The sequence below is a fragment of the Alligator sinensis genome, unplaced genomic scaffold (genome assembly GCF_000455745.1).
Source record: "Alligator sinensis unplaced genomic scaffold, ASM45574v1 scaffold933_1, whole genome shotgun sequence".
Classification (NCBI taxonomy): domain Eukaryota; kingdom Metazoa; phylum Chordata; order Crocodylia; family Alligatoridae; genus Alligator; species Alligator sinensis.
Window position 1 is genome coordinate 60232 of NW_005842542.1, and position 23968 is coordinate 84199.

At 38.5% G+C, this 23968-nt stretch overlaps 2 protein-coding genes across 3 annotated transcripts in view; one reads left to right on the forward strand and one right to left on the reverse strand.

Annotated features, from left to right (window-relative positions):
- BRD7 (bromodomain containing 7) overlaps positions 1-9918 on the forward strand; it is a 29652-nt gene extending 19734 nt beyond the window's left edge. For both annotated transcript variants that reach the window (XM_014523835.2, XM_014523836.2), the window contains 6 exons: positions 1288-1399; positions 6769-6825; positions 6972-7080; positions 7274-7417; positions 8546-8689; positions 9708-9918. In XM_014523835.2, coding sequence (XP_014379321.1) covers positions 1288-1399; positions 6769-6825; positions 6972-7080; positions 7274-7417; positions 8546-8689; positions 9708-9772 — 631 coding nt within the window. In that variant the 3' untranslated portion in view covers positions 9773-9918. The remainder of the gene's footprint in view (positions 1-1287; positions 1400-6768; positions 6826-6971; positions 7081-7273; positions 7418-8545; positions 8690-9707) is intronic.
- A 143-nt stretch (positions 9919-10061) lies between these two features.
- ADCY7 (adenylate cyclase 7) overlaps positions 10062-23968 on the reverse strand; it is a 62844-nt gene continuing 48937 nt past the window's right edge. Inside the window, exons 19-27 of the mRNA XM_025213620.1 lie at positions 23303-23353; positions 21532-21680; positions 19996-20077; positions 19200-19355; positions 18030-18176; positions 17465-17572; positions 16323-16437; positions 14696-14820; positions 10062-14576 (exon numbers count right to left, since the gene is read on the reverse strand). Of these exons, the coding sequence (XP_025069405.1) occupies positions 14430-14576; positions 14696-14820; positions 16323-16437; positions 17465-17572; positions 18030-18176; positions 19200-19355; positions 19996-20077; positions 21532-21680; positions 23303-23353 (1080 nt within the window). The 3' untranslated portion in view covers positions 10062-14429. The remainder of the gene's footprint in view (positions 14577-14695; positions 14821-16322; positions 16438-17464; positions 17573-18029; positions 18177-19199; positions 19356-19995; positions 20078-21531; positions 21681-23302; positions 23354-23968) is intronic.

Here is a 23968-nt window from a genome sequence, read left to right on the forward strand (position 1 = left end):
ACTGCACCCTGTGGAAACATGAGATGATTTAAGCATGCCACACAATATTAGCACTTTCATGATTCACAAGGTAAAGTCAGAGATTTCAAATAGGAATAGTGTCAAAAGATCAGAACTGGTTATGTTTCTCAGTCCTTTGTAACAAAAAAACTGCTGTCTCTTAGCTTTTACGTGTTTTATGACCATGGAACAAAAAAATTGACATTTTCTGAGGAGTGCCTGGAGTATAAAAAGGTTATGAACTACTGGTATAAGAGAAAGTGTGTGTTTGGGGGGGGCAGTTTCTGTTCACTACTAACAAATTTGTATTTGTTGCCAAGACACCGGTTTTTGCTAGTGACAAACAGCAGTTTGCAAGCCATAAGTGCTTATTACCACAGGTCTAAATCCTGGTATTCAAGAACAAATTTCAGATTTTAATAATTTTATACAGTACTCAAATTTATTTTTTAGATGAATGAGTAAAATGGCTATAACTTACTTGTAATAACCACTCTTGATCCAGATGTTCTCAGGATGGTGGCATAGGCACATTTCTTGTTGTGCTTTAGAAATATATCAAAGAAAACTAGAAAACACTCATCCTTCTAAAATGTCATAGTATAATTCGTATTAGAATCACAAATTATTTAAACAATAATATTTTAATAGTCTTACCGTTTTCATAAGTTTTGTCCCATCATAAGCCACCCTGAGCCCTTTTTTTAGGGAATGGCAGCATATAAATTAATATCAAACATGCATGTTTGTTTGCAGTGTGATATCTTACTGCTTTTCTTTTGTACTGTTGGTCTTGGTTGTCCTTAATGGGCTCACGGGCAACCCAGCGGAAATTGAGTGAGGCTCTGTTCCACCAGGCACCACCGCGGGTTACTAGGAATAATGGCCACAGATTGTTAGAGAAAAGGTTCAGGCTGGACATCGGGAGACATTACTTTACAGTTAAGGCTGCCAGGCTCTGGAATGGGCTCCCAAGGGAGGTGGTGCTCTCTCTTACCTTGGGGATCTTCAAGAGGAGCTGGACAGATATTTGGCTGGGGTGTTATGACCCTGGCACTCATTCCTGCCTGGGATGGGGTCAGACCTGATGATCTGTTTAGGTCCCTTCTGACCCTAAGCTCTATGAAACTGTGAAGTAAATCTCTTTAGATGAAATTCCTTGCTGACCTTGTGATCAGCACTTTCAAAACTCCATATAACGGGGGTTTGCAATAACATCCATTAGGGGGGATTTGTCTTTTACCTGATGTAAGAGTGATTTTGATACCCATACTTTTGATATTTCAGTATTCATGAGTTTATGACCAAGTCTCAGGACTACCCGTTTGTAATGGCTGATAGTTTGCTGGATGTATTGACCAAAGGAGGACATTCTAGATCTCTGAGAGAGCTAGAAAAGGTAAGAATTGTGATGCAAGTATATGCCTCATCTCTGACAGAACAAAGCTTTGAATCTAGTTGGGCTAATGTCACTTGGCAAGAAAGATACTTCTTTCTCACTTTGCTACATTTGTGTTTTGCACAGGATCCATTTAGTTTTAAGATTTCCCTCCAACTTGACTAACATCATGAATAGGCTTGGCAGAATTTGATTTTTATTTTTTAATGTTTTCAACAGCCAAAAATCAGTGTTTATTTTTAAGCATTTATTTTGATTCTTATTTACATTTTCAGGATTGCACAAAACTAGGGACATGGGGGTGCACATGCCCACGCACGCCCACAAACAGATAACCACTTCCTCTGCCAGTCCAGCAGCCTACCACCTGGCCCCCATGCACAGTCCCGTTTCTATAAATGTTGATTATTAACAATGGAAATATTTTTTGTCAGTCTGTGAGTCAGAGGTGAACTTGTCACTTATTGACATTTACTGATAAAAATCAAATCATGCCAGTCCTAGTTATGCAACATGTTCATGTTAAATTTCCTAGATTAAAAATATTTCAGTTTCCTGTTGTTAAATAGGTTCTATTTTCCTTGTCCCACTTATGGCTTTATACAGTAATTTTTGATACATTAGGATGAGGACTTCTGGTATTTGAGGTGGCAAGTGATGTTGCACTTGCTATAGTTGCTTGAAGCTTTTTATCTTTCAAAAGACTGGAGAGAGAAAATATACCACTGAGAAGGTCCTGGACCAGACCTCCTAAATATACAACATGTTGACATTTTCCAGTTGACCCTATATGATGCATGCCTTTTTAGGCAGAGTTTTTAAAATGTTAACTTCTTCCTAATTGATAGTCAGTCTCCCACATAGTAAATATGACTCTCATTTTCCCCCAAACTGAAGTCAAGAACATAAAATGCAACAGTTTCAATCTGCTGCTTTTTAATGTATTAAATTGAAGTTCAGTTTCATTATTTCTCATTCTTCACTTGTCATTTCTAACTACTTGTTATTGAGGTTGTTAAGAATAGAAGACAGTCAGCATGTTGTTGTGTGAGTATTGTCCAGCAGAGTCACTTTAATGGGAGGAAGCAGGTTTTGTTTTCTGAAACAAACCCGATTGTGATGATCTGACAACTGGTATAACTTTTCCAGATGAAAATAAAGTAAAAAAAAAAAACAAAAAAAAGAAGAGCTGTATGAAAATGTGCATGTGCTACAAATGCAGTCATGCTAGCCTTCATTTTGTAAAGTTACTTATTGATTCAGCAGTAAGTATGGTCTACCACTGTTAACTCTTTAAAAACCCTGGGCATTTGTACACATGCTTGCACTGCAGTGCCAGATGCTTTTAAAAACACCCAGTGCTGCAGTGCATACAAATGGCAAAATGGGTGTCAGCACCAAGAAAATGGCGGTGGCGCACTTTTGAACTAAAACATATCAAAGTTATTTTAATTAAAAAATGCACTGCTGTCATTTTCTCAGCACTGACACACATTTCGCCTTTATACAAATGTATGTGACACAGCACTGGGCGCATCGGCTCACAAATGGAGGAGACTCAGTTAATCAAGTCTTCTCCAATGCGCTGAACTTCTGGCATGTTGGAGCAGACAAATGTATGCATATAAATGCCCCCTAAAATAACTACCTGCTATAGTCCATCTTGTGTTTACAATAGCAAAGATCATACTGTGGAACCTCATGGTTCATAACCCACTTAATATGCAGTGTGAGTGTTTAGTACAGCATGTACCTTTACTCTTATGCCTTCATGACCATAAAGTTGGATTGCTAAATCACAGTTCTTGAGTCCAGAATAAGCTGTGCAGGCATATCTCATTGTTTGCTTTGCAGTATTTGGTGATAAGCTATGAACAGAAGTGACTTCCTTAAAAAGCTTGTATTTAAACAAGAACTCATAGTATATGAGTTTGAAACCTTTGACTGGTAATGTTAAGAGGAAGCATTTTACAAGAACTATCTAGTAAAATATAGCAGCAATTGACCACAAAGTCAAACAGCAGCAAAGGTAGGTCAAGACAGATGTCATCCCTACAACTGTCAGTGACTGGCTTAAGCAAGAACATCCTCTTTATACTAGACTGGCTGTCTCTATCAACAGTAAAAACATAGGACAGAGAAATCAAGATATCATGATTCAGAGGATACTTTGTGTTTATGGGTTGATGATTAAAGAAGGAAACAACAGCACAGGCATCAAACTTGCAAGAAAGGTAGTACGTTGTTTGAAAGTGGAATAGAAGAAATGGATAACACAGCAGTGTTTTTAGGAATGGCTTATTTAGTGAATTTATGCCATTATGAGAAATTACCCAAGTAAGAAGAAATTCTACTTGAAAGCTAGTTTTTTTGTGGACAGTTTCCAGTCATCCTGTGTCAGTGAACACCTTTGAAAATTTCTAACTTGTTTTTTTTGGCCCAGTGATGCCATGACCTCGTAGCCCAGGGTTCAGAGACTCTCTCAGTTCAAGCATGTGTACACAGGGGGTGCATCTACAGAAGAAGTTTACTATGCAGTTGACTAATTAGCTGCACAGTAAACATTGCACATCTATACACGTGTCCCTATTACAGAGTAAACTAATTTATTCCACAGCAGCACACGTGTAGATGCTGCCCCAGCCAGTGCCTCCGCAGCACGCTGAGGCTGGTGGGGGAGGGGAGCAGCCCCTGGTTATCAGGCTGGACCCTGGACCCTTTGCCAGGTGGGAATGTTCCAGCCCAGCTCAACATGCTGTGCTCCCAGGCATACATACAGATGCAGCACCCAGGACCAATAAGCTGCAAACTTTATTCAAACACATCAATAGCACGTATAGATGCGCCCAAGGAAAATTCTCTCATTGCTGAAGAGGATACAGAGAATATTCACATATTCTGCAGTCATCAAGAATGCAGTCTGTTTGATTGATGATGCCTGGAAATGTGCAACTCCTTTAGTCTTTGAAAGCAGTGTGGCACAAGCCATAGGTTGACATTGATGTGTAGTTATTTTAGTTTGCTAAAGCATATCAGCCAAAAGATTAAAGGACTGATTAATCAAATTCCTGGGCTTAATGATGCAAAGGAAAAGAATATGGAGGAATTGTTGGAAGGAACTAGCACAAGGTATGCCAGAGTTGAGCAAGGTAGCAGAAACAGAAAACGTTACAACGGAGGAAAGAGCCCTTGCGGATGCTCAAAGTAACTAACCTAGCTTAAATAATGACCACAATATCTAAGCTAGTTTGAGAGCACCACCACCCTATTCTAGCCTGAAATTTAGCAACTACATGGAAAGTTGTCACAATAATTTTCATCTGAAAAAATAAGCCAGAGGTATTAGGCTTGAAGAGATGTGTGGATGTATATAACACTTTTATGAAGTGTGTGTGCTTTATGTTATGGTGTACTGTACTTACATTATTTAAGGTTTCATTTCTTGTACCAAAAAGAAATGGTTAAAGCTGTGACTGTATGGCTTCCAGTGTGAGCCCAGGAGCGCTACCAAGAACGAAGCCCCTGCCCTGTGCCTACAGCCACTCTCAGTAGCGCAGGTGAATTTTCTCTGAAGGCCGTAGACATAGCTTGAGATTCATTCTGTATTCCCTGCTAGCAGGTATAGTCCTTCCAAACAGATTTGCATAATTCACCATCGCCAGTGTACACTGCTTGCACCAGAGCTCACAAAGAATAATTCTAGGATTTGCCTTAATCCTATAAGGGTCCTGTAACAATACTGATTTAAACCATATTGTAGTTTATCCTTTATAAATGTGCAGCTACATATTTAACATATGCTGTAAAACAGAGAATAGACACTTCATTGCAACTCTTGAGTCCTAATGCACTGATGTAGTTTTGATCTGAATTCCACATCCTATAGAAAAAAGATATAAATAAGGAGGATTGTGTTTACCTGGGATAGAGAGAAATGGTAGCTTGGAGAAGTTCTAACCCCTGTTTATGGCTGCAAATTGTTTTCTGAGAAGTTTAATCAGCAGTCATCGCACTTACATAGCTTGAAGGCAGTCTTCATGACAGAAGGATACATGGCTGGATCATAATTTCTATAAGAGAACACCCAGCTATGGTGCTGGCTCCAAGAAACATCACCAGACCAGTGCTCCAGTGAAGCTTCTTCATTGAGTTCTGCAGACATGGAAGGGTCAAACTGCTGCCCGGGCTGTACTATGTCCCAGTGCCTACGGTAAAAGAATGAAATGCAGAACCCAGTGATGGGTTCATCTCATGCTGACTGGCCAGTGGCATCTGTTGGGGTCCCTATGTGCCCTTCCAGGACTTTAATGGAAAAAGAACACGTGCAGTTTATTTAATTCTATGATACTCTGCACGTCATACCTCTTCCTGCCCTGGTTACTCTGGTTTCTAAACTGTAGCCATGATGTTCTCTTGCTGTTAAGGAAGTAAGATAAATTATGCCATTTGTTTTAGCCATGGATTGCTTTTTTTTTTCTTCTTCCTGTCTGCATAAAGAGTTCAGCAGCTTGATCTCTAGCTTTAAGACAAGGAGTTATTCTCCTGCCCTCATAAGAACAGAGATAAGGACTCTTCTATAATTACTTTTACAGTCACTAGCCAACTAGTTGTCTTTAATCCCTGTGAAATTTTAGCAAATGCACATGCTGAGCAGAATCAGAATCAAGGGGGCTGATTTGGCCAGAAGGGTGGGTGGTGCAAAAATACAGCCACAATCTGAGTTTAGCTTAAAAGTCTTTGCTCATATAGTTGGTGCAGTTAATTCTTCCCTTTTTTTTTGGTATTTTAGATTTAGGCAATTAAGAGCAATAGACAGTTCATCATGCCTAGCTAACTACATTAATATCAGGAAGATTATTGCCAGGCCTTAACAATCGAAGATGAATTCTGGCTCCAGATGATTGTGTTGTATCATTGAATCCTAGCTCAGCCAGTCCTGTGCCGTCTTTTTTTTTTTCCTGTACCCAACAGTGATACTAACACAAAACTACTTACAGGGGTCAGTCACTTTTGCTTTAGATTAACTAATGAAAAGTAAGGTTTAATTTCTTGAAAGTGTGCATGCTAACTCAGACTAAAAAAATTGAGCTATACCACATGTAGAAAACCCCAAAGTCATCTGCAAGGTATTGAAAAATGTATTACAGCTGTAATGTTTTACAGCTGTGGAAGATTGTTTGCTCCAGTCAAGTTAGAAGGTTACTGATTACTTGTACAGGTGGAAACTCAGTTTCACCTTCCACTTATGAGCATCATCTTGGAAGAGACTGATTTTTGCTTCCTACTCGAAAGCATTAATTCATTTTAATGCCCTACTAAATACTCTCTCCTTCTCTCCCCCCCCCCCCCCCCCCCCCCCCCGTCTTTAGCCAGTGGATGAAGTTGAAAGCCAGCATGAAAGAAGCGATTCTATAAAGGATATGGAGGTAAGATTTTTCTGACGTGAATGTTTGAAGTGAGCAAATGGAGCAAATATAAAAATTGTCACCTACTAACTAACAGTGTGCTCATTTACAGTGTGTGTGTATAAAATATAAAAAAAAGCATCTTAGCTTTAGCTTGCTTTTTGCAGATAATGGAAACAGAAGCTGCTAGCAGGATGGACTCTGCTAATGACAGACTTACCACACTGAAAGATGTAACAAATTTTGGAATGCCTGTAGAAGAATTTGACTCTGAAGGCGAGTTGTCTAAATTATACTGGAATTAGAAACATTCATATTGTATTTGTGGAATGCATTTATTGCATTCAATCTATTGGCGTAAAGTAACTTAAGTCATGTACTTGCTGTGGGGTGGGTTGGGGGGGGATGTACACATGTACAGAAACATGTATCATCTTAGCACTAATGTGTTATGGCTTTTTGTTACCAGAAGCTGAACTCTTCCAGAGGAAACTTGATGAAACAACAAAGTTACTCAGAGAGCTCCAGGATGCTCAGAATGAACGACTAAGTACAAAACCGCCTCCTAATATGATTTGTCTTTTGGGTCCATCTTACAAAGAGATGCACCTTGGTATGTATAACTTCTGTTTTTTTGTTCAGTCACTTTAGTCTGACCTTTTACCAAATTACTGTAAGGCGGGGGTATGCAGAAAAGGACTAAGAGGTGCATGCTGGCAGGTAGGGACAGTGTGTCACCACTCTGCACCACTGCCTCCCAGGAGCAGGGCTGGGGGTAGCACAGCTTCCTTCTGCAGGGTGCACAGTTGCTGGCCGGACGCAGCACGAAGAGCCCACATACTGTGGCTGCCATCCATGATCCTGCACCACTGCCATGTGTAAGCCCCACCCTTCTCCGCATCCAGCTGCTGCTCCCCCCCCCCCCCTTCACTCCATGAGAAGTGTACTCAGAAGGGGTATACTCCTTAAAAAAGGTAGGAAATGCCTTACAGCAAAGGTTTTCAAAGTGGGTGCATCTACATGTTCATTACTGCAGTGCCTACTGTGCATTGCATTTAGTACTTGCAAAAGGAAGTACTAAATGTGCAGTAGGGCAGCCTACTGTGCATTTATTATTAGCATGATCGCATGGTTTTTTTGCGACTGTTAATGCGCAGTAGAGTAATACTATATATAGCATGGTTTTTGCCATGACCCTGTAATGCATGGTCAGTCAGTTTACTGCTCATTAAGCATCTCATGTAGATGCACCCAGTTCGTACAATACCCGGTGATGGTTCTTAAGTACTAATGTATACAAATATATCAAGATTGGTTAACCAAACTTAAAGAATGTTACAAGTGAAGGTAGTATTGTCATTATGTAGTCAGAAGCAGTTGGCAGATGGGGGACATTAATATATGGTTCCTACCCAGTCCTGAACCCAATTGTTTAATCTGAATAATTCTGGCTGTGATGTGTTATTTCCATCCTTGAGAGAGCAATTGGTATTACAATCCACAGATTACTTGATAGCAGGTTATCTAAGGACTCCAAGCTCTGTTCTTAATTTGCTCTGTTTTTATCAGTGTCTCATGTTGACAAAGTATGGTCTGAGGATATAGCTACTTCTGATGTTAAATACAAATGTGGTGCAAGTGTAGCATAGGAATCAAGTTTTGTTTTAGCTATTCAGGTGCTACGTTAAGCACCAAAATTTAATTTTTCATTTAAAAATGACTGCTTTTTTATAACTTTTAGCCGAAAGAGTAACAAATAACCTAAAAGAACTTGCACAACAAGTGACTCCTGGTGATATTGTAAGCACATACGGCATTAGGAAAGCAATGGGAATTTCCATTCCTTCACTTGACACACAAGACAACTGTGTAAATCTAACAGATGGTAAGTATTCAAATGGTAGACTTGGGATCTGGTTTAATACACCAAAAGTTTATCTACCAATCAGTTTTTAACAACTACAGTAAAGTTAGAGGTTCCAGTTACTTGGTCCTAGAAGACATTTTAGGGTTAAAAGTTGCCATGCTTAGTTTTTTTTGGAAGCAAGTGCACGGATTGGTTCAACCACTTCTTTTAAATGTGTTTGAATTTTTGCACTTGCACAACTCTGAGCCAAAGAAAAACAAATGATTAAAGAAATTAGTTCATCTAAATAGCAACCTTAATCTTGGTAACATTGTGTGTATTCATTCAGATTTCCCTGCTTTTACTTTCCAGTTAAGGGTGCACAGTTATGAAATTTGGCATTCTTAAAGTGTAAAGTAAATAAAAAAGTTTACTAGTAGTATAGTGCACAATTAAATTATCTGGTTCTACTTAAAATAGGCTATTGTTTTACATTTTTATATTTTGCACTGGTTTTCCCCATCCAGTCTGTACAACATACTGTATCTTAAGTTCTTTGGAATTGCCAGATTTCTTAGTCTGGCTTTCATTAAATGCTACCTTTTGCTCAAAGGTGTTAATTAAATAGTAAATTAAAAAGAGCTTGAGTTTTGCATGCTACAGAAATAACTACATACATTACGTATTATTACTGTTGTTCCTCCTTTATAAAAAAAAAAAAAGAAACATTTAAGTAGGTTGTTAATGAGCAACAAAAGTAAATGCCTTCAATCAGCATTGCATATTTAACTGAAAAACTGACATAAATGACTTGTGTGTCCTATAAAACATTCAGTCTTTTGCAGTGTTTCATCTGGTTAAGTATAAAAATACACTTGTTTTAAATACACTTGTTTTAAAACGTCAAAGAACCTTGAACTTACTAATAGTGGATTTACATTACATTTATGCAGTGACACAAACTTTGAGCAGTTATATTCAGTTATACACTTGCCACTTACTGAACAAAACTAGTTATCCCACTCACATCTGTGTTGTGTCTTCTTTTTTATCACAGGTTTTCAGGAACCAAAAAAGACTGTTCCTGTTACTGGGAATGAATGTGATCCAGTTGCAGTTTGAAACTTCAGTTTTATGTCTTTATATTTTTATTTGGTTCTATTTAAGAACTAAAACTTCAGGGTGGATTTACTGAACATTTGTACAATGTGCATTAATGGAAATGTTTTGTCTTAAACTTTTAAACTCATTAAACCATATCAGAAGTTCATGATTTTGTGTTAATATGTATCTATGAAAAGTAACTGATAAATCATGAATTCTTATTGTACAACTAATCACTTCACTGACAGCCTGATTAGCTCCTTTAATACTCAGTGTTCTCAGTACTAACTTGGGCTGAAACAATTAAGTAGAAAACATAAAGAGCTTGCAAATTCAAGCTTGTGTAGCTGAAAAGTCTGGATATTCATACATATTCCAAATAAATGCAAAACACGTTAGCTTTAAGAAGTTTTTTATTTTATGGCAGAAACAAAAGTATGTTCTTTCTATGCAGTAGGTAACTGATTCATTATTTAAAGATAGTGTAATCAGCTTTAATCAAGATAAATCATTATTTTGTAGGTTAAGACTTGTCTGTTTTTAAAACAAGTATTCTACAGAAGTTGTCCTAAACAGTTATTCCTTAAATTCTAATAGGTAAGGGTTCACAGTTCTGTTAAGAAACAGCTAATTAAAAGCACTGTTTTGGTAAGGCTCAAATTCACTGAAGAGGCAACTTTGTTTATTTTCAGCTTTAGAATGGATTCCCAACACTGCAGTTCCAGTTCAAGATAAATTTCAGCCTGAAAACACAGTTCCTTGGGTGAATCTGATATCTTTTATTAGACCAACCCGAATAGTTATTAAGCAAGCTTTCAGATTCAAAACCCTTAGTCAGGCTAAGGAAGTTTCAGCAGTTGGTGTGTGCTCTTCTTACACCCCTGCAGCCTGAAAACACGACATTTAAGGGAACAAAATAAGTCCAGATAAATAGTTTCCCTCGGTCAATACTTTTGACTTGTTTTCCATTTTCTCAGCTTTCATACAGCAACAACGTAAATACAGAAAAATTCAGACAACCATGTGATTAAGTTGATCATATCCCTTTAAAATCACACAGCAGTACCACAGGTAACAAAAAGAGACAACCCTGCTTCATCTACTTCAAAAAGCTATAGTCTGCTGAAAATATCTGCAACTGAAACCACTCTATATCCAAATAACATCAGCCTGAATGACAATATAATGTAAACAGAAATATTTAAAATGCTGTTAGGTATGATTTTGTTCTACAGCCTTAAGTTTTATTTAAATTTCTACTGCTATTATAGTCTATTTTCAAACCAGTTCCACCCATAAGAAAAATGCAGAGTTCAAAATACTTTAATGAGGCAATATGGTCATTCAAACTGGTTCTGGTGCTTATAAAACAAAATAAATTAACATCTCAAAAACAAATGCTTGTTAAACATCTAACATTACAAATGTACAACGGAAGGGGCTAATGAAAGCTACTCAAAAATAGTTTAGAATAGAATATTTACATTGACCTGATATTAGCAAGATGTTTAAGTAGGAAACTACTCCCTCTCATCAGCAAATGAACATAAGATCTAGACAACCTCAAACTACGATTGTCTAATGTATTTTTTATAGGTAACTACAGCAAAAACAGTTTTGACCTACCACACTGATAAAGACATTAAAAAAAAGTTTTCAATCCAGTTAGGACATTACTCAGATTTGTTCCTGTTTTGAAACATAGGCACTTTAGCTTTCAAAGAAATTACACAGTAATTAGAAAACAGCAGTGTCAAGTTAGACAAAACATGTTAGACAATGCTGCAGTCATGCTTCGGTACTAAAACAGAAACGTTTACAAATGCTGCTTTGTCTACAAAGTAATCTTAACAAAATATTAGTTATTCTATGTTTTATAACCACTCGCAGGAGAGAGAATCCTTGCTTAATAAATGTACATACTGGGCATATTATCTTTAAAAAGATACTTTTTGCCCAACAGCAGGAACGAATGTAGGCATGATCTTGTTTAAGCTTAGCAAAAACTAATTACATTGCTAAAGGAAAACTTTTCACATTAAACTAATTTGTAGTAAGTGCAATTCTTCAGTCCTTTTACTCTGCATCACCATGGAATAAAACAGCTGGAGTAAATCAGGGAAGCACAGTTCTAGTTTTTAGGCCATTCCAGAACATTATAAACATTTTTCTACACGCAGCTTTTGTAGTAATAATATATATATATATATTTTTAGCTTTGCAACCTGTATTATGAAGCTTATGCAGCCCTGTGACAATGAAGTACAGAGAAAAAACTCAGAGGAAATTCACTGATTATAGCTAAACACACTTACAAAAATCTTCCTTAGTGGTTCTCTTCAGTTCAGAATATATTCATTCTAATACACGATCGTTTTGTTTTGCCAACTATTTTCAAGAATTCAATCAGCCCCTTTATTTTAGTCCCTATCCAAAGGTCATGTTATGGCTATTGTCAAAGCCTTTGTTGCACAGATGTTCAGTACAAGTTGCAGGTATTACATATATCAAACAATGTTAAGGTTTTATTTTTAATTTGGGGGCAATTTTTCAAGCCCAGACACCTCAGCTGAATATGGGTGCAAAGTAATAAGGTGCACAAAGTATATAATTATAAATATGCACCTTCTGTACGCAGGCATATTTGTTGTCATCTTGAACATTTGTTCTTGATATCTTTCACAAGCTTATGCCGAAGGAGAAACGTAACTCAAATACGCTCCAAAATTGAATGATATACTTCATTACTGTTTTATCTACTTTTTCAAAAGACTCCCATTGCCAGGAATTTTAACTAAATAAAAAAAGGAAACTTTCTTCATACCTATTCTAAAACTAAAGCGAGTTTATAGATGTGCTGCAAGGAGGGGGGGCTTTAATTAAGAGTGGCTTTGAGAGCCGTTCTAATTAAAGCACCCAAAGCATCACATGTATCAGCGTCCCTGTGCTGAAAAATGATCAGAGGCATTTTAACTAAAGCTCAGTGAACAAGCTTTAGTTAAACCACCCCCACCACCATTTTTCAGTATAGGGACACTGATACATATGATGCTGTAGTCTGCTGGAGTACAGGAATTACCACGCTCCAGCAGACTTGATTAATTGAGTCTGCTCCAGCACCCTGTAATTACAGTGCATCAGAGCAGCCTCCCTGCATGTGTATAGGCACCCAAAATGTTTTGTTCTCTGGCTCTAAAGAGGGAATTATCTTAGTATTAACCCAAGACTACAATTGTGCATTCATTTTACTAGATATTGTATATCAATATTCAGACCATCTTTGAAAGATGGATCTCACTAGTAGTAAAAAGCCTATAGCTGATCATCAACTACTTGGTATTTACACTAGAAGAGAATAGTAGCCCCAAGATGAATTTTAAGCACTAGTCAGATTCAGCTCAAGTTTTCAGGGAATTCTGACATGGAGAGGGCAGCTGGAGTAGCTGCTATTCTAGAATTGTCCTAGTCTCACCAAGAATGTTCACATAACAAAATGATCAGACAAAAAAAGATGCTGGCGGCATATATTCTGTGGAGGACATAATAAAAATAAGTGACTATGTAATTTACAACCTGCACAGCTCTGAGAACAGAGGCATAATGATTAGCCTGAACAGGGTGGCAAAGAGAAAATATGCTGTAACCAGGGCACCTGATTTAAGTTTACCTTAGGTTATCAATTTGAGGGACTGCCCTCTTCAGGTAGCAGAAACCAAACAAGAGCACAGTGGTTAACATTAACTTGGTAAATATGCAACATGCAATGGCACAACTGTGATGAATGGAAGGCCTGCATCTCTGCAGCTATCATTTACTGTATCTTATCAACATGCAGGTCTCTAAATGGGCTTTTCACATGCTGGATTTCTTCAAAGTTGATTCTGAAAGTCAAAGCAACTTCCTGCCAGTAGATATTAAGTTATTCAAAAAAACTTTCATCTTCCTTGAATAGTGGAAAAAGCAGGGTGAAAGACCAAGGTGCACATATCCCATGACGTAAGTTCTTTGAACCAACTTTGTATAAAAGTACAACTGTTCATCAAGAAAGAAATTGTGTAAATTTGGTGACTAAGGTAGGAGAGGCACACGTCAGTTTGGTTACCATGGGGAAACCTAATACAAACTACGGCATAATCACTCTTATGCAAAAGCAACAGCATAATTGCCATATAATAAAAAGTAATTTGCTTGTGTCCATCCCTCCATCATTCAGCAGGCTTCTGTCTTGACAATTTGCTTTATTTCAAGAAAATGCAACTGAAGGATATGCTGAGCCCAAAGCTTACTGTCACTTAGTGTTCGTGACAAATGCAATACTGTTAGCAGATCTAACGATGAGGCAGTGGAATGTTTTCACCTGACAATGAGTTCAATAACGCATTCATGTATGTCCTTGTTGAGGCTTTCAGTTTCCTATATTGCAAGCGGGAAAGGAAGTAACAGGAAATATGACAAGGCCATTCCAGATAACTCTTCAAATCATCATAGGAACAGACAAGACAACAATTTCCTATAAGAACATTCAGGATTTGTCTTCTTTATAAGTCAATCTCTTGAGATGCAGATGGACCATTAGCACACGTTAAGAATCTCCTTTATATAAGGAGAAAAATACCAAGTCTTCATAGAAGCAATGTGGTTGTTCAAAACCCATTTGACAGACTTTGTTACAGCCTCAGTTCAATCCAATACCTTGGGATTTGGCTGTGTCAGTGCACACAAAATAAGTCCTAAGTTCTCCTTTGCCTTTGACATTAATGAGCCCCCTACATTCACACACATATCCCAGTTCTTGTAATATTCTGCTGGTCTCTTCTGTAACCTGTGAGTGAACAGAATTAGAAATTGATGTGAAACTCAATGGATATTTATTTTCAGTCCCAACCAATAAAAATGCTAGAAGTAATATTCCAGAAACATCTAGAATCCCCATGTTCTTACCTGGATTTTTCCAAGTTCACCAGTACTCTCCATTCTGCTAGCAACATTGACAGTGTTACCCCAGATGTCATATTGAGGTTTGCGGGCACCAATCACACCAGCTATCACAGGCCCATGGTTTATCCCTACATAAACAAAAACATGTCAGCATAGGTCCAGTAGATTTGGGTCTCAGTAGTTATTTTGATCTTTTGGCAGGTCACCATTACTGTAGAATCATAGGCTGGAAGGGACCCCGAAAGATCATCGGGTCCAGCCCCTGCATGAGCAGAAAAGACATCTGGGGTAAGGTGACCCCTGCCAGGTGAGCATCCAGTCTTTTCCTGAAGATGATTGCACCACCTCTGGGGGGAAGCTTGTTCCATAGTCTGGACACCCTAGTTGTGAAGAAGTTTTTCCTAATGGTCAGCCTGAAACTATCTTCCAGAACTTTGTGGCAGTTGTTTCTAGTTTTCCCCCAGGGCGCCCCTGGGAAACAGTTGTTCACTGAGCCCTTGATGTGTGCCTCTGATACAGCAGTAATCTGCAATCAGGTCCCCTCTCAGCCTTCTTATTTTTAAGGCTGAAGAGTCCGAGATCCCTCAGCCTCTCCTTGTATGGCTTGCCATGCAAGTCCCTGATCACGAGGGTGGCCCTTATCTGGACCCTCTCGAGCTTTAGCACGTCTTTGTTGAAGTGCGGTGCCCAGAACTGGATGCAGTATTCCAGCTGCATCTGCACCAATGTTGAGTAAAGTGGGAGAATCACTTCTTTGGATTTACTGGAGATGCATTGATTGATGCATGCCAGAGTTTTATTGGACCTAGCGGCTACTGCGTCGCATTTACGGCCCATACTCATACCGGGGGCTATTGTTACCCCCAGATCCCTTTCATTTGTAGTGCTGGTCAGGTTAGCGATGCCCAGCCTGTAGGTGTGCTGTGGGTTCTTCCTTCCCAGATGCAGCATTTTGCATTTCTCTACGTTGAACCTCATCTGGTTCTGTTCTGCCCAACATGCCAGCCTGTGTAGGTCTACTTGTATCTGCAGGTAGTTCTGCAGATGACAATACAGAGATGACAATACAGAGAAAGCTCACTTACTCTGCACGAGTAAGTGAGCTTTCCAGCCTAGTGTCAGGAGTATGTGGCAAAACTGAGGACACAGTCTAGGTCTCCTGACTCTCAGACCTGTGCTATAAGCAAAGTCTAATCTTTCTACATTTTATAGATGTAAAACAATTCTCAAGTTGCTTTGTAAACAGCCAACCCCACCGCCAGGCTTTCCCTCTCTTCTTGAAGCCATATTTTCCTAAACTCAGCTTAGCCAGCTCCAGCGTCACTGTGCCCCAAGCAAAGCTCAAGGCAGGAACACCAATGCCTGAATAGTGCAGGACTGCCAAGATCACAAGGCTACACAGCTGTTTCCCCAAAGCAGATACAGAATCCTCACTGCTTGCCAAATTTAAAAGCTGGATAAGACAATGGTCTAAGCTCAGTTAAGTATTTATATGATATGCCACACCACCAAGCTAGTGACATTATGACCAATTCAATGGTACCCAGCAGCCTACTTTTCTAATAATTTTTCTCCAGCTCTAGTTTTTACCAAGCTTGTCACATTCAAATCCTTCATGAACTGAACTTACCAATACGTAGGCGGAAATTGTTAAAGGAATGTCTGTTGATGCCATCCAGTTTGCTCATCAAGGCAATTCCATACTCTACCATGATCCCAATGTGAGCATGCTGTCTCTCCTTGTCCTAGAAAATGTTATCATACACATTAATGCCTTAACAGCATACAAAGTCATGTCAAGCTACTACTGAAATACTGTTTTCTGATGCAGTCCAGGACTGTCAACAAATAATTTATAAGGACTAGAGCACCCATTCTCATCAAGCTTCAAGTAAAACACCACCTGGGTACAAGTCACAGCTTGGTTCAGAGAATACAGTAAATGGCTCCAGCTGGCAGGAGGAGAGCATGATCTGGTTGATGCATGTAATCCTGGCTCCTTTCCCAGACTTAAAGCAAAAAAAAAAAAAGTCTTGTACAACAGCACATACATCCTCATACTATTTTCTCATGTAATAGCGTACACCAGGCATGAGCCTGAACTAAGTGCCCAGTTTGAAAAGTCCCTGAGTCATGGTGTTTGAAATTCAGCTCTGATTTTCACTACCTCAGCTAATACTTTTGTAACAGGTTGCCTCTTACATAGCAAATACACTAATCAGGTTTCTTTCATAACCTGAAACAGGTAATTCCTTGAATGCCTCCAACTGAAACTATTCTGTTGTGTCCAGCAATGTTCAGATGCTGGATACAAAGATTCTTGAAGATTTGAAGGAAACTGCACTGATTTCAGATATAACATCTGCTTGTGAAAGCTAAAGATAACTGAAAGCTATTGGAGACTGTAATTTCCCAGTCCTTTGCACTGCAGACCAATATAGGAAATTTCATAAACAGCAAACTGATTTCAAAAGAAGTGAGCTAGAAAAAGAATGATGTCTCCTGCTGTGCATAGGACTGCAATCTCATGCCATAGTCCTGGGTATTGTGTTAAAACCACGGGATTTGTTCATGACTCCAGAGCCCAAAAAAGGAATTAAAACCTTATTTTAGATATGTTTATTTTTATAACACACATTGTAAGATGCACTTTTGGATCACCAGTTATGACTGCTGGTAAATTTGACTCTCCTTTTTTCCCCACTACTTGTATTGTCCAGACTCAGATAAGGACACGTGGAATTCTAAATGCTTTCTAAAACGGTAACATACCTGATTATTCTCTTGGCCTGGTGTAACACTGAGGCCTGCTGCTGCCATGTAAGTGCTTCCAATGGTTTTGATTTTTTCAACACCACTAAATTTAGGTTTTAACAACAGCTGTGAGAAGAAAATTAAATTATAAAAAAAAAATCGAGACTGTAATTCTTCATATATCAGTATGTTCTTATCAATGACCTTGTATTCTCTATAACAGACTTGAGTAAATCTCACAAGGCAAAAATGAAATCTCAGATACATCAGTATTCAAATCCATGAGGAAAAACACTGATACTTGTTCATACAGTACTATTAAAGGGTTCTAACTGCAAGAGAGCATAAGATAGAGTTTGCTAGAATTTTTACTTTCCAAAACTGAAGGCTGAACTGAGTTCATGCATCTCTGATTCATTTAGCCTATAAGGTGCACCTCTACCTTGGCTTCTGCCTAAGACTATCAGGGTCAATTTACCAATTTTCTTCTAACTTCATGATTCCTACACTAAAGTGCTAGAAAGACATTTTAATGTTGTAACAAATATGAAATCCAAGATATGTTCATTTGAAACTCAAGTACCTCATCAAAATCAGCAATGATTTCGTTCAATAGCCGCAAGCACTCCAGTCCTTCTTTATTAACGTCACACTCAGTATAGAATACCTTAAAATCAGGTACTGATGCAAACATGACACAGACGCAGTCATATGACTGATGGTACCAATCCTGTGGAAAAGCAAGAGCAATTTCACAGTCACTGCTGTAACCTGATGCTCTGTAACCAAAACAACATTCAGCTGTTTGGTACTCTCAAAAACAATTTCAACTAGAAATGAAGCCACCTTAACCACTGGAATGTGGCCACGTTAACAGAAGGAATATACTTTCCTACATTTCTTTTACCAAAACTGTTGAGAAAATCACTATCCAGGATATCCTCCCACCACACCCCCTACCTCTGTTCTGGACACTGACTACTTTCTTAGTCCAAAACTCCACCAGTGGCTCAGTGAGCAGGTGATGAAGTGCTGGTGTAGGGAGGTGTCTGATATTCACAAAATCACTTTTATGTACCATCTCCTCTTGAAGTGTTGCTAAGGAGATGCTATCTATACCTCAATTAATTTCCTGTAAAAATTAAGGCTATCAGCTCTGTAAAATGTGGTCGGCGGAGAAAGGTGAATCTTCTAGACTGCAAACAGATTTCACAGATTTCTAGGGTGCCATATTTATTCCAGGATAAATCCTAAAAATAAGTTTCCAGATAAAAGCTAGTAACCATTTATTCTGGGGCATTACAAAGTACATTTGTACAGTTATCCCAAGATAGCATAATTGGATCAATGGCAGAAAAGCATCACTTCAGTCAATCAGTCACTAAACCCTGATTAGAAGGGTAATGTGTGTGCACGTCAGTCCTGGGATATTTTTGTCCTGGGACAAACACAGATGCATTTTATCCAGGGATAAATGTGATGTCTGTTCATAGCCTTTGAACCAATTATCCACCCAAAGCCAGGGATCAGCTCTGAATGGATTTAGTGTCCTCCGATGTAAAAGTTAACAGTTTTTGTAATGCCATGTTGGTAGCAGAGCCTTTACTTTGGAAAGCTCTTGGGGTGCTTGACTTTGGACAAAAAAGGATGGGACTGAGGGCAGGCAAAAGCTTTGAACCCCCTTTCCACTGGTGCAGGAGGTATTCTGAAAGTCTTATTTACTGTCTTTACCAGCCCAGTAAATTAAGCGTACCTCATTTCGTTTTTCACCAATGAAATAGGCAGCAACATGTGCTGGAAGGACATTTTCCAGCAAGAGCCTGTTAACATTCTCCATAGTTTCAAACTGTTCATGTTCTTTTTTAAATTTATTCTTCCATAGGCAATCCAGTCGGCAGTAATAGTCAATCTGCAAACAAAAAAAAGTACAAGTTAAATCCACCTACCTCTCAAAGCAGAACGGACTAGTCTCAATTCAATCAATGTAGACTGCAAGTTTGTTCAGCTGATGGTGTAACTGAATGGCCTTTAATTTTTGATTGAAAAATTATACCCACATCTGTGAATATATAATCTATATGTACACAAGTCAAAAGGTAACTGTGTAGGCAATTCTAGTGCTGTCAGATGTACCCAGTCCAACATGCGCACGTAAGTCATGGCTGTATTTTAAATAATAATGACATCAATTTCAAATCATTCTTCATGACATACCAAGTCAGTCTGGGTAACAGCATATTAAAATCATACCCTCACTAAAAGGCTACCTGATATAGAATCTGGCTGCACAATTTTGTGAGCACTATCTTGAAGCCATTTGTGAAAAATGGTATCCAAAAGTTGAATGCCTCAATACTAATGAAAAATGGGACCTCTCCCTCTCTCTTCCCCAAAAATAAAAGGTTTCCTCACCAGGTACTGGGACAGAAAATAGATTCAAACACCCATTCCCAGACTCCCTAAAATAAAAACAGTATTCTGGTGCATTTTACTTAAATAAACTATTACAGAGTGAAAAAGGAAAGGATGTTTTGCTTTTAAATCATTACCTGTCTTGCCAGTAGGATCAGAGTTACGTAAAACAGAGCTATGTACAAATAACTCATCATTTTTGGATCTTTCAAGAAAAACCTAAAATCCAGAAAGGCAATACCCAGTTATTGTTTTGAGTCTTTTTACAAACCATGGATTAACACAAGTCCCCTTTTCACTCTCAAGGTTTTATTAAAAATAGTAAGAGTGACATGCCCAGGTACACTGTAGTCCAGCTGCTTACAGGTGCTGCTTTGACATTTACATAGAAACTGGAACTGATGTCACTGAGCTATACTTCACACCTGTAATGTTCTCAGCCTCAAACACTTATTCCAGAATAAGATTATTCTTTAAATTAAGTACATTTTTTACCAATTGAAGTTATATCCAAGTAGAGCACTCTGATTCTGAAACAAGTGCCCGCCTGCAGCACTACACTGAAATGCCTGCAGGTGTCACAAACTACAGCTCAGTGAGATATATTGGCTCCAGTTTGTGTGGACCAGCCCCAAACTCTCAGCACAATCAAACTATCCATGTGTATTGGCTTAATCCAGTTTCCATCACACTATGCAACAGCCTTGACAGCGTACCCGGGATTCTGGGAAGAGACTTGCAAATAAGCATACAAAGCTTCCTGGTTGTACATAGGAGTTATGCTCCCCTGCTTGATTAGGTTGGAAGCATCAGCTGGTTTTTAAATTCCTTGGAGTAAGAAGGTAGTTTATGACCTGGATAGTTAACTATTGTGCTGTACTACTGGGGCATGGCTACATCACCTCCAACTGCACCTTGGGGCTGCTGAAGGGCAGAGAACTGAAACACCCCACATGCATCACAACCACAGAAAAACTAGAGTGCTGCTCTTTGGCACATGTCTAGTGCCACTCTTTAGCCCTCTCTCTCAGGGGTATTTACTGGAGTGTATTCAGGGCTGCTCTAGCAGTAGCTACATGTTTTGGGCTGGAGCGAGTACAGAGCAGGTATGCCACGTTTCACTGCAGGACTCTATCACACGGGTTAGCCATGCCCATGTTTACCGCCCCCCCCCAAACACACACTCTCTCTCTCTCTCTCTCTCTCTGCAGCCTCTCCTGGAGCAAGCACACCGTGTATGCATTGGCAATTCAAATGTACCACGAATAGAGATAAACATTTTGGAAACTTTTAATGTACAGCTATTACTGTACATTAAAAACTTTTAATCTTTGTCAAGCTATTACTTCCTAGATGAGGCTGAAACCTCTCACTATAAGAACAGTTTTTAAACCTCCCCCTTGTCCTTCCCCCCCAAAACAAGCAATGCATTGTGGGATTCCATGTCCCTCAATCACATCCCACAGTAAACTTTTTCTGAGGAAGTTTGGAAGAAGTCAGCAAAAAGGCTGGAAATGATGAATCATAACAATATTTTCATTAATGACTTCACAAAATGTTCCTAAAAATTCTTGTCTCATATTGCAATACTTAAAACCCCAATGAAAGTTCAGGACTCTGACAACCCTTTCCATGTAAAACTTTTGTCCATCATGAGGAACTTTGTATCATACCTTTCAGGGTCACAGCTTCTACTCAAATCATTAAAAATTACGATGTACACAGTGACAGCAATGGACAGAAGAAGAAATTTCAGTTCAAAGCTCATTCGAAGGAATGCTGAGCAAGCAATAAACGCCAATATGCAGCAATAAGTATAATACTGTAATAGAAAAAAAATTAAAAGCTGAAAAATTAATGTGTGCACAGTACATTTTACACTTCAAAGGTTAGTGAATTTGTGGCCATCATAATTTATACCAGACAAAATAGAATTAAACCATATAACAGATTTAATTATCTAACTTGTTTAATTCTACTAGAAGGCAGATCTTGGGGGAGGGGGGTGTTGTTTGGTTTGGGGTTTTTTGTTAGTTTGTTTTTGGGGTTTTTTTGTTTGTTTGGGGTTTGTTTGTTTTTTTTAACAAACTTACTTTTTGATTTATCCTATATAAAAACATCTGCCTAAAAACATGAAAGCAATATCTGGTACACATGAAAAAAAAATGCTGCTAGCAAAGGGATTTGTTCTCTAGACATGATTAATTTAAAAAAATGAATTTCTATTCATTCTCTTTAAGTTCAATTCTGGTTTACAGAAATGCTGTAAGTCTAGTGACCTGAGTATGTGTCTGGGACCCAGAAACTTTTAAGCATTCTAATACTTTTGCCAGCTTGAACAAATCACAACTGCAATGTACAGACACCTCAACTTATTTGCCTGCCTGGAATGTCGCTTGGTTAATGATATAAAGAATTTTCATGACATAATTGATCTGTTCTAAAAGCAAATTAAATCAATGGAAAAAAACTCTCACTGATGATAGTGGACTTTGGATTTGGCTTTAAGAATGTATCAATATTTTTTCCAACTAGTTCACAGTTTTACAGGCACTTGATCTCATTTAACTTTTAGCTTTTTCTTTTATACATGGCACTGAATAAATTACTAAACTTTTGCACCTATAACTGCATGTATTATAAAGTTCCAGTGACATATCCTCAGCAAGCACAACCTGTCACAGTCCTACTGAAGTCATGGAGCTATGGACATTTTTACTAGGTGAGGATCTGCCCCACAGTCTGAAACAGACTCTATTGTACCAAACCTGTCTTCCTGAAGACTCTAGGCCTCATTTACGAAAGGTACTGATGATCCCTCAAGGCACATTTACACATGTGCTTTAATGTGCATTAGCCTATTTTAATGAGCGTTAAACCATGACAAAAAACACACTCTTTCGCTAATATACATTAAAATAGACTAATGTGCCCTTTTTTAGTACCTCACAGTGGAGGTACTAAATTTAATGTGCGTTAGCCAATAAGTATTAATGAATATGTAGATGCATACTCACAGCCTTGATCAGGCCTTTAAGAGTGAAAGCCATCCATAGGCCAGTCAGCCTGTGTACCATTCAAAGCCTCTTTTACCTGGTGGTACCTATGCTGGAATATGCTGTACAGCACGCCACACACATCTAATCCATGTTAGCCACATCCATTTCCATTCTTAATTAAAAAGGCAAATGGAATTTTTAAGTCTGAAATTTGTGCCTAATGCAGGAAAATCACATTGACTCTCAGAGACAGAAGAGCTGACCCTACTTCATTGCAGGATAAATCATTATTTACTCAATGTAAAAGCTGTATGTTCAATCAACAAAGGGATGATACCAAGACCTTGCCAGCTGCCAGTATTAAAACACAGCATTCAAAACGTGTATTTTCCTTGAGGGGGTGGGGTAGAGGGGAATGGACACATGACACTTGCATACTACTTACAGGGAAGACGATATTCTCAGAACAGAATCCAGTTGTATTTTTTCCAGTAGTCTGATTCATAGACAGGGAAGAACGCAGAAGTATTAGCAGCAAAAAATTATCAGCATGTTGTGAATGTGAGCAAGACTTGCAAAAAAAAAGTCCTGTCAACACGTGCAGTACACTACTTCAAAAATGTTCAGAACTGGCAAACAAAGGAGAGAAATTCTTCACAAACATTTTGGTGAATTCTAAATACAAATTCATGTTAAGGGCCAAAAACTGAATGCCATGCCAAATGAAATCAATGGCATTGCTTTCTTTCAGTGTCAATAGGAATTGCATACAACTTTACATGCTAAAATACTGTTTCACTTTAAAAGATTCACCACCTTTGAAGCACCTCTTCTTATCTTCTAAGTATGCAGGAGACTGAACAACAAGACTCTGAATCAAATTTAACACTTGGAACTTTTGATTTTCAGAGGTGCTGAGCAGACCCAGAAGCCTGTGACTTCACTGGAGCCGTGAGGGGTCAATGCTTCTGAAAATATTAAGATGACAAGCTATGAAACCATCTTTTGTAGACCCTGCATCATGCAGGGAACCTATGTAATCTCTCAGACATGGCACCTGGAACCATTAGATGGCAGGAGCAAATCTGTGCGCACTCAGTAATTTAAAAGC